Raw genomic sequence first — 12,561 nt, forward strand, 5'->3', positions numbered from 1 at the left:
ACTCAAGTCAATGTCAGTTAGTCAATGTAGTTGAAATCTCCCATGATTAAAACACTTCCACTTTTTGCTGTTTTTTTTCTATCTGTGGTAGTAGTTGATTTTCTATTTCTTACTTAGCACTGGGGGCCTACAGCAGACTCCAATAATTAATTGTGTGTTATTCAACCCCACATTCAACTGCACCCATAATGCCTCAACCTCATCGCTTGTTCCATCCGCAATTTTTTTTTCACATTCACTTTTAGATCACTTCTCACATACAGGCAGACATCAACACCCTTTCGCTTGACTCTGTCTTTACAAATGACAGTATACCCAGGAATATTGACAGCCCAGTAATGTGAAGAACAAAGCCAGGATTCAGCAATGCCAACTAAGTCATAATCCTCACTCATTAAGGCTTCCAACTCCCCTTTTTTGTTTGCTAGACTACTAGCATTGGTGAACAGGCTCTTTAAACCTTTGCTGCTTTTACCATCATTGTTTGCCAAATCCTTTTGTTTTTCAGTACAACTACTACTGCACAATCCAATGTTTGTTTGTAACATGGGAAGCTCCATACATTTATCCATAACCCTTCCCCCAACTATCCCTAATCCACCCTCAACTAGTGTCTGACCCCTGACTAAACTTTCTGCCACCTTATTTAACTGTCCCACTCCCCTCTGTTCTAATTTAAATATCCCTCCACCCATTTTACTTTTCTTGTCAATAATTATTGCTAACGCATACATGATTATGATTATACGTGACTGGAACATTTTTTTTTATGACATAATAAAGCACCTTACCTGTGCCACAACCTCTGGTGGCACCTCTTTCAAAAACTGTTTGAGCTGACGGGAAGCAAAGGAATGTAAAGTATAGGACATTGTGCCATACTCAATCCACAAGGACAGATTAGAGGCGTCAATCTCCAGTGCTCTCTTAAAGCAATTTAAGGCAGCAGTGGCATGTTTCCATATGGGGCCATCGCTCTTCATTTCATTAGAATTCAGTTTGTCCTGGATACGGCTTGCTCTTGCTAGGGCCATGCCAGCCCAGGAATCAAATCTGTAAGAACAGCATAGGTGGGTCTGTATTAAAGGCCAAAACAAAATGAACAGTCATAACACATTTACAATATGGAAAATAAAAGGGAATAAACATTTCTGGGTGCTTAATTGACAATAACAAACACTCAGGAAAGATATCAGGTAAACAGTATTGATTTATAGACACACCTGTTGGGACAGATGCAGATATCATGCATGTAGAATTTAATGGCCTTGGTTTGCTCCTTGTTTTTAAAATGATAATCAGCAAGAAGGTAATATAACTCAATTAGCACTGCAGGAGAGTCATCTGCACCTTCCGGAAGAGCTGGAACCTGAAAGAAATGGTGGTACACATTATTAAAATGTATGCAGACCTCATCAAGTTCTCTCTCTCCTAACAAAATAAAATTGAAAATATTTTGTTACATCTGTTCAATTAGTTCAAAAAATACCTGTTGATTTTGCCATAAATGTTGCGAGCTGATAATTCCCTATAAACAATAAAAGGCTATGGAGATAAAAAGATATGACATAGAAAAAGTGAGGAGAGGTCTGTGTGTTTATTGTAAACCATCGGAAAAGAAGTAGGTAGGGCTGACACCGCATGCTTGGGAATTCAGAATTGTGCTGCCGCACCAAAAAGGAAAGTAGGAGCACGTTATAATTCTGGCATATGAACAACTAAATTTCTGTACTTGATGTGTGTTTAAAAGGATAAAAGTAGGTGAATGTGCATGTATTCCGGGGGGGGGGGGNNNGGATGATTGACCAGACATATACTTTAATTTACCTGTTTACATGTTAAAATAAATCACTTTATTGTTTCATGAAACATAAAGGCTAACTTGTTCAGCTACAATAAAAAAAAGTAACCACCAAGAAAGGTTTGTCATATTGTTAGAAGAACACAAATGGAATGTGAAATTATGTTAACCTACCTTGGTGCTTGTGCCATCTATATAAGCAGAGACAGTGTCCATGCTCAATTTAGGCTTATCGGACACAGGTACAATCGTGGCCATCTTCTTTAGCAGGTTTGCTAGATCAGCAGACACTGTACTGGTTTTGTAGCTATCAAATTCTGGAAGAGTCTTTGGTTTGAAGTACTCAAACAAGATAACAGCATCTTCCCAGAGCAGCTCCACCTGCAACAGAAAGTTACACATACTAAGCTGGCAGATCAGTTACACATCCACAACTGAGGTTGTAAATATAGCAACAAACAGAATATTGTCTGCAAAACCCTGCATGAATAATATATTTTGGATAGCTGTAAGGCATTTTCATGCTCCTTAAGCACAACAGAAAATGAAATAGGTGTGATTACTGATTTATTTTTGGAGTTTATTGCGGGACACAGCATCACTACTGGCTATATAACCTACCTACAAGCAGGACAATAGAACAGCTATACTGGACCTTATTGTTCAAGTTACAATGCAAAAAGTTAGGCGGATTTTAGTAAGCTATTAAGGAAGGCAACTAAAAATAAAAATACATTTCAGAAAGGAAAGAAGGTACTTCATGGCACTTGAGTTGTCCTCTCTTTTGGGTTAGATTGTATGGCAGTGATCAAGCACTATGAGATCAAAGAATGTTGCATTCAAAATGAAGAAATAGGTGCCATTTTTTATGTGAAATTTAAAAGCTGAGTGACAATCAGGCAGGTAAGAACAGTTATTGCAGGAGAGACATCGCCTCTCCTCTTCTGCGATAAATATCTGAACTTTAGATCCACTTTAAGACATCAAAGAACAACCTAGGTATTTCAATCATTATACCATATCAGCTTACCAGCCCATGAATGAGACAGAAATGGGAAGAAAAATAAAGAGTACATACATGTCTTAATAATGAACCAATGCTATCTCACTATTTGCATGTAAGATAATGAGAAAATTCAGAAATAAAAGGGCTAAAAATCAGGTCCAAATTGGATATCAACATATTCAACCATTTAGCAGTGATAACATCAATAAATGTTGAGGGCTAAAAAAGGGCTAAAAATCAGGTTCAAATTGGATATCAACATATTCAACCATTTAGCAGTGATAACATCAACACATTTTGACTACAGATGACTAAAGACAGGTCCAGAGAGGGTTTTCTACAGAAAGCAGATTTTTATCTCTTTATGGATAGCTTCAGTAGGGCTTTTAACATTACATTTAAAAATACTGCATCAAAGAAACACGTTTCTGAAAATGCAACCAGCCTCTGATAATTACCTGTTGAACTGAATGCTCCTCCAAATACCGAGCTTTGCTCTTTTTGCTTGGATACCCATATAAACAATAGAAGCACTGTTCCAGAGCGGTCTCTAATTCCTCTTTAAAGGGATGGGCATCATCATTTGTGGAAACAGTGATTTCTTTCTGAAGAACACGTACCTGTGTAATTTAAAGGGAGAAAGAAGGTGTATAAAACTACCAATACACAAATTATCCATTACAAACAAAGGCAAAGCATAGTTTCCAGTGCTTGTAAAATGTATCATGTACGTTGAGAATCCCATTTGTTTGAGACTTCTTGTTACAGAAAGGAAATTTAGTGACTAATTGAAAACAGACACAATAAAGTGCTGCAGAAAACAACAAACAAGCTAACATACTTTCCCTGCAGAGGCACACAAACATATATACAGCCTAGAAAATGACAGCCTGAAAACTTTTATGTCTGTTCTGCCACCACCTTCAAGTTTTTCTTTTCTCTCATTGCTACAATGACAAAAAGCTGTAGTTCTCTTCCTTGCCTAATTGACTTTTTTTAGTGAAAGGGTAGCCTTTTTTCTTTACAGGCAGAGGAGTAGTGACTTAATAGGTAATGTTATTTTACATGTCATGTGTTTTAATAATAAATATATCGCACATGCACATTATTTTTAGGCTGCTTGAGGTTTTTAATCTTTACACATTCTAGAAAAATTAAAAGAAACAAGATGAATAACTGAATGCCAGTTTATTTCTACATCAACTACAGTAACTTACATAGAATTTAAGGAGGGCTCCATCAGAGTTACAACACCATGCTCTTCTGCCCAGGTACTCATGGGCTGTGGTCAGCAGCATAAGGGAGGATGGGAGCATTGCAGTGCTTGAATCACCTAGAAGAAACTTCTAACATCATAAAATGTCACAAAGACGTACAATGGTTTTTCCTATATTTGACTTGGAAGCAAATGAAAATATAGATAAAAATAAAGACGATTTATTTTTTCCCTAGTATTATTCAGCAGATGTATTCCTACCCTTGGCTTCAAATATACGTCTTGGCAATGCAATGCTTTGTACCTATGACATAAATCGGCAGAAATGAGGAAAAGACTTAAGACAACCTACATTTGCATTCAAACAGATGTGGTGTCCAAAACAAGTTTCTGAACAGAAACATCAATGTTCGTAGCCTATGCAACTACTTTCATAGTAAAATAAACAACTACTGCATACATAATAAAGATAAGGAGAGGGGAGGTGTCTAAGTGACAAACCTGCTTCTCCATAAATACATTGCAGTGAGGACAGAAAATGTTAGTGTTAGTGACAGCCACTACATCCAAGGATTAGAAGACTTCTCAATTTGACACTTTTGGTGTTAGATATTCTTTGATTGTAGATAAAGTTCCTAACCTGTCAAGAAAAATGTCATGTACGGTAATCAGATCAGTCCTGCACTGACCAACACTGACATTTTTCCCTAACTCTGAAAGCATCTGATTGCATCATATGGGGTAGATAGGTAATTTCAATGGAGAATAAAATCCAACATGCAAACATTTTCCAATGGAAAATGTTCACCACCCAGTTGTACAAACTCTTACACGCTTGTTATGAATGTGCTGGCAACCAGTACATGGCACACATATTACAATCAATAAGCAAGGGATAAACTCTAAATCATACAGTGATAATACTCTATCCAAATTCTAACACATTCCTAGTATATTAATCATGGTTCCCCAGTCCAGTCTTTTTGTGTGCAGTACAATTATCGTTTCAGTGGTTGCCAACATGTCACATTGATTTCTGAGTGTTCTACATGCACCACGGATGGTAAAAGACAACTGTAGACATCATGTACATAAAAAGAACCAAAATCAGCATTAAGCAAACATTGGGTGTTTTTAGCAATTAGTGAGCACTTTAATGCCTGTAATGGCATCTCTGGGTTACATTGACAGTGTGTCCTCTGTGCCTTTATGCTGCAGACAAATGGGCAATTAAGATTTGGATTAACCAGTGTAAGGCAGAATGCACCAAGTTGTGTGCAGTGTATGGACAGCCCTCCACTATTAAAAGAAAAGGTTAACACATGTCACCTGATTCTACTCTTAAAAAAGTACTATTTTGCTGTTTGAAATTCAGCTAAATTCTTCCTAAATAGTTATTTTCTACTTAAGGCATACAAGAAAATCAAGAGTACTTATTTGGCTGTGTTTCACAGTCTTTGCATTACCTGTACCCTCCAATACTGCTTCTCTATGTGGAGGACACCAATAACCAAAGAACTCTAAACACTACCTTTCTTATCACCTGTTTGCCCATGCTGCTGACACATAGAGCGGAAGTTCTCCTCTTCACACTGGATAATTCTATGGAGGATAATCCAAGGCAGGACAGAGGACACAGATGGCTCTTTAGTATCCTCCTGTACAGCCATACTGCAATCTATTAGCTGAAGATACAGACAAAACATTAATTTATTTTTTTACATTATTTTTTTTATATATTTATAATTGAAACTGGGTAAAATACTCATATGTATTTAAAATGACATTTTTTATTCAAAAGAGAACTACAAATACAAATTCAGTAAAGCAAATGCATATATAGTTAAAATACATATATATAACCTAATAATATAGGAAATGACACCTAAACAATGGTTCATTAGTTTAGTAATTCTTGTAAATGTCAAGGTTTAACAATCTACTACATTGCATCTCTACTAGACTGGCTGGCCCACTGGACAGTTAAGACGAAGATCTAAATTCTTTCCTCTTTACAGTTGTGTAATTAATTATCCAATATGTGGGCTGCAGACAGAATTGAAACAATAGAGAATAGGTTTTGACAGCTCCCATGTTTGTATTTTGTAAGTATATTTAGCAGTTTTCTCTTTAGGAAGGTTCAACAGTTTACATTTCTAAAATATTACTTGCTGTAGGATACTTGTATATTGTATATTTATTGTTTATATGGCTGGGCTATTCTACTAGTAAAATGTACAATTACAGATTCAGATTTAAAAGATCCAGGCATCCTTTATCGTACTGATAAATTCACAGAACCATGCAAAACTATTAAGCCTAAAAAATATTTTAGGTTGATAAATTATACAGTGACTTCATCATGGCCTTCTAAAATCACGGTATGTTGTAATACTGGTGATGGCTGGATGTTCTCAGGGAACAGGTCAATAAATGCAAACAGATTATTAAATTCTATTATCATTATTATTACACAGTATTTATATAGCGCCATCATATTACGCAGCAATGTACAAAGTCCATAGTCATGACACTAGCTGTCCCTCAAAAGGGCTCACAATCTAATGTCCTTACCATGGTCATATGTCTTTAATACAGTCCAAGGTAAATTTTGGGGGTAGCCAAATAACCTAACTGCATGTTTTTGGGATGTGGGAGGAAACCGGAGTACCCAGAAGAAACCCACGCAAACACAGGGAGAACCTGCAAACTCCACGAAGATAGTGTCCTGGTCGCGATTCAAACCTGGGACCTAGTGCTGCATAGGCCAGAGCACTGAGCCACTGTGCTGCCCATTTCTATTTCATTTCAAATTCTCTATTCAATTGTAACCCAGAATAGGTAAACGAACAGGTCCTGATTAAAAGTTAGCTCTAAATAATTATGTAGTATCACTTGCCATGTGGATAAAAGTCTATCTTTCCTGCAGCATGTGAAACCACAACATCAAAGTTATGACAGAGATTGGTTGTACTGCTGTAGCAGCTTGACAAATTTAAACAGGTTTGCGATAATCTACAACAGAGATAAACCTTAATATGCACAGGGAATGCTGTATTTTGAAAGGCATGCAGGCAGCTTCCAGATACTAACAGGGAATTTCAAGTTATCATTTACACTATAGCAAGATTATGAGTTGGCAGCTACAAACTGTAAATACTAAATATGGAAACTCTAAAGCATTGCAGAAGAGCAGGCAATCTGCCTGTAATACAATCTAAAAACATTCAACATTCTGAAAAAAAAATTATATTCATCTTTCTAGTCAGTGCTGTGGTAAAGAGGAACTAAACGAAAAATTGCCCAAAAAATACACTTACCTTCAATCCCACAGGGCAGCCTGATCCCTCCGGGGGGAGTCTTGCATCTGGTCCTGCGTCGTCCCAGAGCCGGTGATCTGGTCGCCGCCATCTTCGTCCCTTCTTCCGGGTTCTTTAACTTACGTCACCCAACCCAGGCACGAGATCGGGTGATGTAGGATGCGTGAGATAGGCAATTTTTTTTCCCCACGAAAAGGCTCCTTCTGCGCATGCCTGAGATGCTCGGGCATGCGCAGAAGGAGCACCCAAGAGCCTTCGGGGATGCCTGATGTAGGTATCCCAGGAGGCTTTGCGCTCCTATTCATCACTTAGGTGATTGAGAATTGGGGGGCAGTGCTGCCACATGGCCCACTAGAAAAGCAAGCAAAAACCTAATTTATGGGGTGGCTTGGTTTATTACCTGTTACCATGACAAAAAGGTTGTTTCTGTTGCTTCTACATACAGCCCTTGTTTAACAAATAAACATTTATTAAGACAAAGGATTTCCAGAGAAATGTTAGAGAAAAAGACAACACACAAAAGTAGTTCCCTTCCTGAAATGGTCTTGTTAAACCTTCGACTGATTCGTCTGGTAAGGGAGAAGTCAGTCCTTAGACTTGTTCACAAATGTTGGGCAAATTTTGTGCTGAGCTATTTATCTTTGTAAACAGACTTTAATTACATGTGATAAAAATACATGTGAGAAGAATTCAAGAACTCCCCCTGCTGGATGGATGGGATGGAATAGAAGATAACATTCATATTACAATGAATTTTATCATTTTATTTTTTAATCAAATAAAAATAAGTTCAAAACCACTACATAATTCCTTTAAATAAACAGATTTGCCACTGATTTATAGATATTGCTTTTCTTTGTACTAGTAATGCTTATGTTAGCCCACGTTGCCCAACCTATGGCCCGCAGGCCACATCCAGCCTATGGAGCTGCCAGATCCGGCCCTCTCCTCATTCCCTCTCTGCTCTTTGTCTTGCGGGGGATAGGGCGTACCAAACTCCTATCTTTTTTTTTATAAGATAGTGCTACCAGGAGAGGGAGCTTCCTGAGCATGCTTAGTGTGAACATCCTGAGAGTGGGCGTGTACTATAGACCTGGCAATCATGTGTGGCTGCTCCTGGCCCAAATTGTACTGTGAGATAATCCCACCCCTGCAGCAGCATGAGGGCTGTGTATGTGTCCATGCAGCTGTCATTATCCCCATGTAGAAACCTTCATATCTCCTACACCAATTGTCAATAAAAATGTGAAATTTTCAGAGTACACAGGAGACCCTGAAAGCTGATACTAACACAACATAATAAAAACTATACCTGTCATACCATGCTACCCTGTCACACATAGCTGGCCACCTAACTTCTGTGAACCCAATTTCTCTTTAATAGTAGAGAAAGGGAAATGTAGAATAAGTGGGGAACTCTTGTGGGTACCCACCTCCACATTAAAAATTTTATCACTCCTACCATACCATGGTGCCCTGTCACATATAAATGTCTGTTTATGTTCTCTGAACCCCAATTTCCACTAAAAGGGCAGCTGTAAGTATATTAAAATGTAGAATAAGTGGGGAACTTTTGTGGCTAAAACCGTTAGATCTCCTTTTATTGCTGTGGCAACCTCACAAGATAAAAAAAACTATACATGTTATACCATGCTATCCTGTCACACATATCAGGCCACGGAACCATAATTTCCCAGGAACGGGGAGATGTAGTTATCTGAAGATGTAGTAGTAAGAACATGTAGCCATTGGCTATCTGTCACATGAATTGCATTTCTCTGGAAGTATCCATTGCAGGGATTTTGAGGTACAAAGGTTAGCAGTCCCCTGTAACAGAATATATATGACATGGCACATTGCATGGAGTACTTTCTGCTCTTTGCTACAGGAATGGTAAGCGGGGAGCAATACGACCAGCTAGCACTGTATTTAGTTTTGTATCTTTCTTTAATAAAATGAGCATCAAATGGTGAGTGCAGAAATTCATGAAAAATTGTCTTTTCCTTTATTTGGTGCATGTATGTTATGGTAACTAGAAATATTTCAATTTATTTTAATTTAAATTAAAACTATTCTAATTTTAAACATACATCTTTAATATTTGTTTGCATTGTGGCCCGCAAGTTTTATCTCAATGTCAACAGCGGCCCCAGATAAAAAAAAAAAGGTTAGCCCATGCTCCTGCATTGGAAGAAATAAAACATGTCTAAGTACATCTCTGCTATGTTACCTGTATGAGGTTGTTGCTCAGGCGCACAAGACGTGGTGTCAGGTTGGGTTCCTGCAAAATATTGCCTTCAGAGGATAAAGACAGATCGATCCCTGAAAGTAACTGTGTTGCTGTAGCAACCCATTCCTCCTTAGCAGAGCCAGATGTTGGGCTCATCATGTGTTGAATGGCTTCATTCAGTGCAACCTCTGAACACTCAAAGCACCTTTTGAAATCTGAGAGTTTCAGTAAGGAATCCTAAATTAAAAAAAAAAAAAAAAGGAGTATTAAGTCATAAAATATATATATTTAATTTTATCTACTGCAACTGCTTTTATACAAGTGAAAAAAAAAACAGTATCGACCAAAAAATGTATGATTTACTTTGATGATCAAATGAAGAACATAAATGTGTAAACTCAATTAATAAAATTTTTAAATTTAAAGCTTTAACATGTCACTGTAATTTTAAAATTTTTTTTAATATCTGCAATTTACGCCTTCTATTTATATAGTAATAGGTGATGTTTTAAAAAAAAAATATCACACTCTCTATCAACCTATAGTCAAGTGGAAATCCTGATTTTATAAAGCATAATAGCAAAAGCTGGCAATGTTGGGGATATTACATACAATGGTACCAAAAATTTAAAATAAAAATTAGATGTACAAATTTCTTGCATTTTGTAACAATTCAAGACTTCATATACTGCTGAAATAAAAATAAGTATTTATTTACATAAAATAAAAATACACTTTATCTGGTATTATACACAACCTATAACTGGCCTAATCAAATATCTTTATCTTTCTATAGAATCATGAAGGGTATACTTGCAGTCCTTAGCCTGAAACCCAATTAAAGAACTTGTAGGCAAAATTCTCCCTGCTCCTTAAGAAGACCAAGAGGCTATAAGTCACCTGCATAAGTCTCAGCTGGGCAGGCCGTTCAGGAGGTGAAGTCATGAAGTCAAGGTGTTTAGTGCGGCTGTAACCACTGGTACACAGTGTAGGGCACACGAGCCGAACCACTGAAGAATAGTCACCTATTTCATGTAATCGTTGGATCTCCTCCAAAGACTGGCATCTTTCCAGAGACTTCAGACTATTCTCAATCTAGTGACCAAAATACATTGGTGAAAAACTAGACCACAACATTTCTAATTGTAACAACATATTTTTTCACATTTTAAAAAGATAATTTATAATTTTTGTATTAAATTTAACGCCTAAACTTCAATACAGCAAAAATAGGATTCACGGAGCAACTGCTTGGCTGAACACACAAAGATGTTAAATTAAGCTTTAAGAATGTCTCCATATTTGGAAGGCATGGTTTAAAGAAAAAATTATTTGAGTTGTTTCAATGCTCATAAAAGAACTGATTGGGCTTGAGGATGTATTATGAGAAGTATTGCATTCACTATGGTACTTCAAAATGGTAAAATAATCTGTTTTTCTTGCTGGAGAAAAAGTTTCAGGTTGTCCTTGGTGTTGGTTTTGTATTTAGGTATTTAACTTTTTGTGTGATTTCTACCAAAGCTACATTCAGATTTTAGACTGGCTGATTCTTCACTACAGCAAAAATTATTAGGCCAAATAACCAAGCCTGTAAATATTTGTCCAGCGCTAAAAGAAGCTTGGATCTGAATACTGGACAGAAAAAAATTTGTTAGATAGATAGAACAACCAGGATGTTAGATATGTGGCCAGCTTCTTTGGGTAAGTTTCTGTATGACTGAAGTTTAAAATAAAAGACTGTAACATCTATATGGAAGGACTTATGCAAATAGTCTTGTAAACAGTATTGTGAAACTATGGAAATAATTCATATTAGGCTCCTTTTATGCAAAAAACATTGTTTATAGTTGTCATCATGAAACAGCATATTGATGTAAATGATTAAGATAAATAATCTGACTAACTCCGCTCAAAGTTTAAATTCATACGTGTCATGCTTGCCTTGAATAAATACCTTTGAAATTGTTGAAATCAGCAGATTCATACACTAAGCTGTTCCACATTAAAAGGTCAGTTTCTGTTAAGTTAAGCAGCAAATATTTTCACAAACAAGGATTTTTAGCAAGATCATTCTATTGAACATACCAGTTGTCTCTTATCCAGGCAGAATCGCATGTTATGATAAGCTTGAGCCTGGCTTTCATTTAGACAACTTTTGGAGTAAAGGGCTGGCAAGCTCTAGAACTTGACTGTGTTTCTCTTAAACAAAGTTGCATTGTCATGTGGGAAAAAATCCTGGTAACGCAACCAAAATGATTTGCAATCAAGTACTAACCTCCTCCACAGATATTGTAGAATTTAGCTGCAGGTTTGGTAGTCTTACAGCCACAGATTCTATGTTTTCTTTCAATCTGTGTTCTCTAGCTTCTGGAGTTTGAAAGAGGTCAGTGCAGATGTCAAAGTTTTCTAAAGCTTGCTCCATGTCCCCCTATTAGAGATAACAACCACTATGTGTTTAATTATAATATATTATTTCCTAAACAGAATACATTAAGCAGCATATTACAAGTGATATGGATAAATATAATTATAATTGTAAATTATTAATTCTGTAAATCAATACCAGCATATGTCTATAAACCAACAGACCTGGAGAGCCAAGAATCTTGACTTCAACCAATACACTCGCACTACATAATTGAGCCAACCATCTGGAAACAGGTCATGCTGAGAAGCTGCAAAACCCATCATCATCAGATCTTCCAGAAAGTGAGGACTGGAAAACTCAGCTCCAAAGCAGTCTCCATTACCTCCAGTAGGGAACTTCCAAGGTGATGCTAAAAAGACAAATAAGCAGCTATTAAATATATATCCAAATGAGTCATAAGATAAAAAATATGATCACGGAAACCATGGTGCAAAAAGCAGCATTCAATCAGTACTTGTGCCATTCTTCACTTTGGACAGAAGCCACTGGTCCAGCTGAAGCTCCATGCAAGTCAGACTCATAACCATCATGTCCTGTAGAAAACAAAAGAAAATTAATCC

At 36.9% G+C, this 12,561-nt stretch overlaps 1 protein-coding gene across 3 annotated transcripts in view; it reads right to left on the reverse strand.

Annotated features, from left to right (window-relative positions):
* Positions 1–12,561, reverse strand: part of CABIN1 (calcineurin binding protein 1) — an 87,992-nt gene that overhangs the window by 61,421 nt on the left and 14,010 nt on the right. For 2 of the 3 annotated variants that reach the window (XM_072415594.1, XM_072415592.1), the window contains exons 13-23: positions 12,456–12,534; positions 12,163–12,350; positions 11,849–12,001; positions 10,474–10,668; positions 9,574–9,810; positions 5,555–5,708; positions 4,025–4,140; positions 3,266–3,427; positions 1,976–2,182; positions 1,224–1,369; positions 792–1,053 (exon numbers count right to left, since the gene is read on the reverse strand). In XM_072415594.1, coding sequence (XP_072271695.1) covers positions 792–1,053; positions 1,224–1,369; positions 1,976–2,182; positions 3,266–3,427; positions 4,025–4,140; positions 5,555–5,708; positions 9,574–9,810; positions 10,474–10,668; positions 11,849–12,001; positions 12,163–12,350; positions 12,456–12,534 — 1,899 coding nt within the window. The remainder of the gene's footprint in view (positions 1–791; positions 1,054–1,223; positions 1,370–1,975; positions 2,183–3,265; positions 3,428–4,024; positions 4,141–5,554; positions 5,709–9,573; positions 9,811–10,473; positions 10,669–11,848; positions 12,002–12,162; positions 12,351–12,455; positions 12,535–12,561) is intronic. The other variant, XM_072415593.1, reaches the window with a different exon arrangement.

Source organism: Pyxicephalus adspersus, chromosome 6, assembly GCF_032062135.1.
Source record: "Pyxicephalus adspersus chromosome 6, UCB_Pads_2.0, whole genome shotgun sequence".
NCBI classification, from domain to species: Eukaryota; Metazoa; Chordata; class Amphibia; order Anura; family Pyxicephalidae; genus Pyxicephalus; species Pyxicephalus adspersus.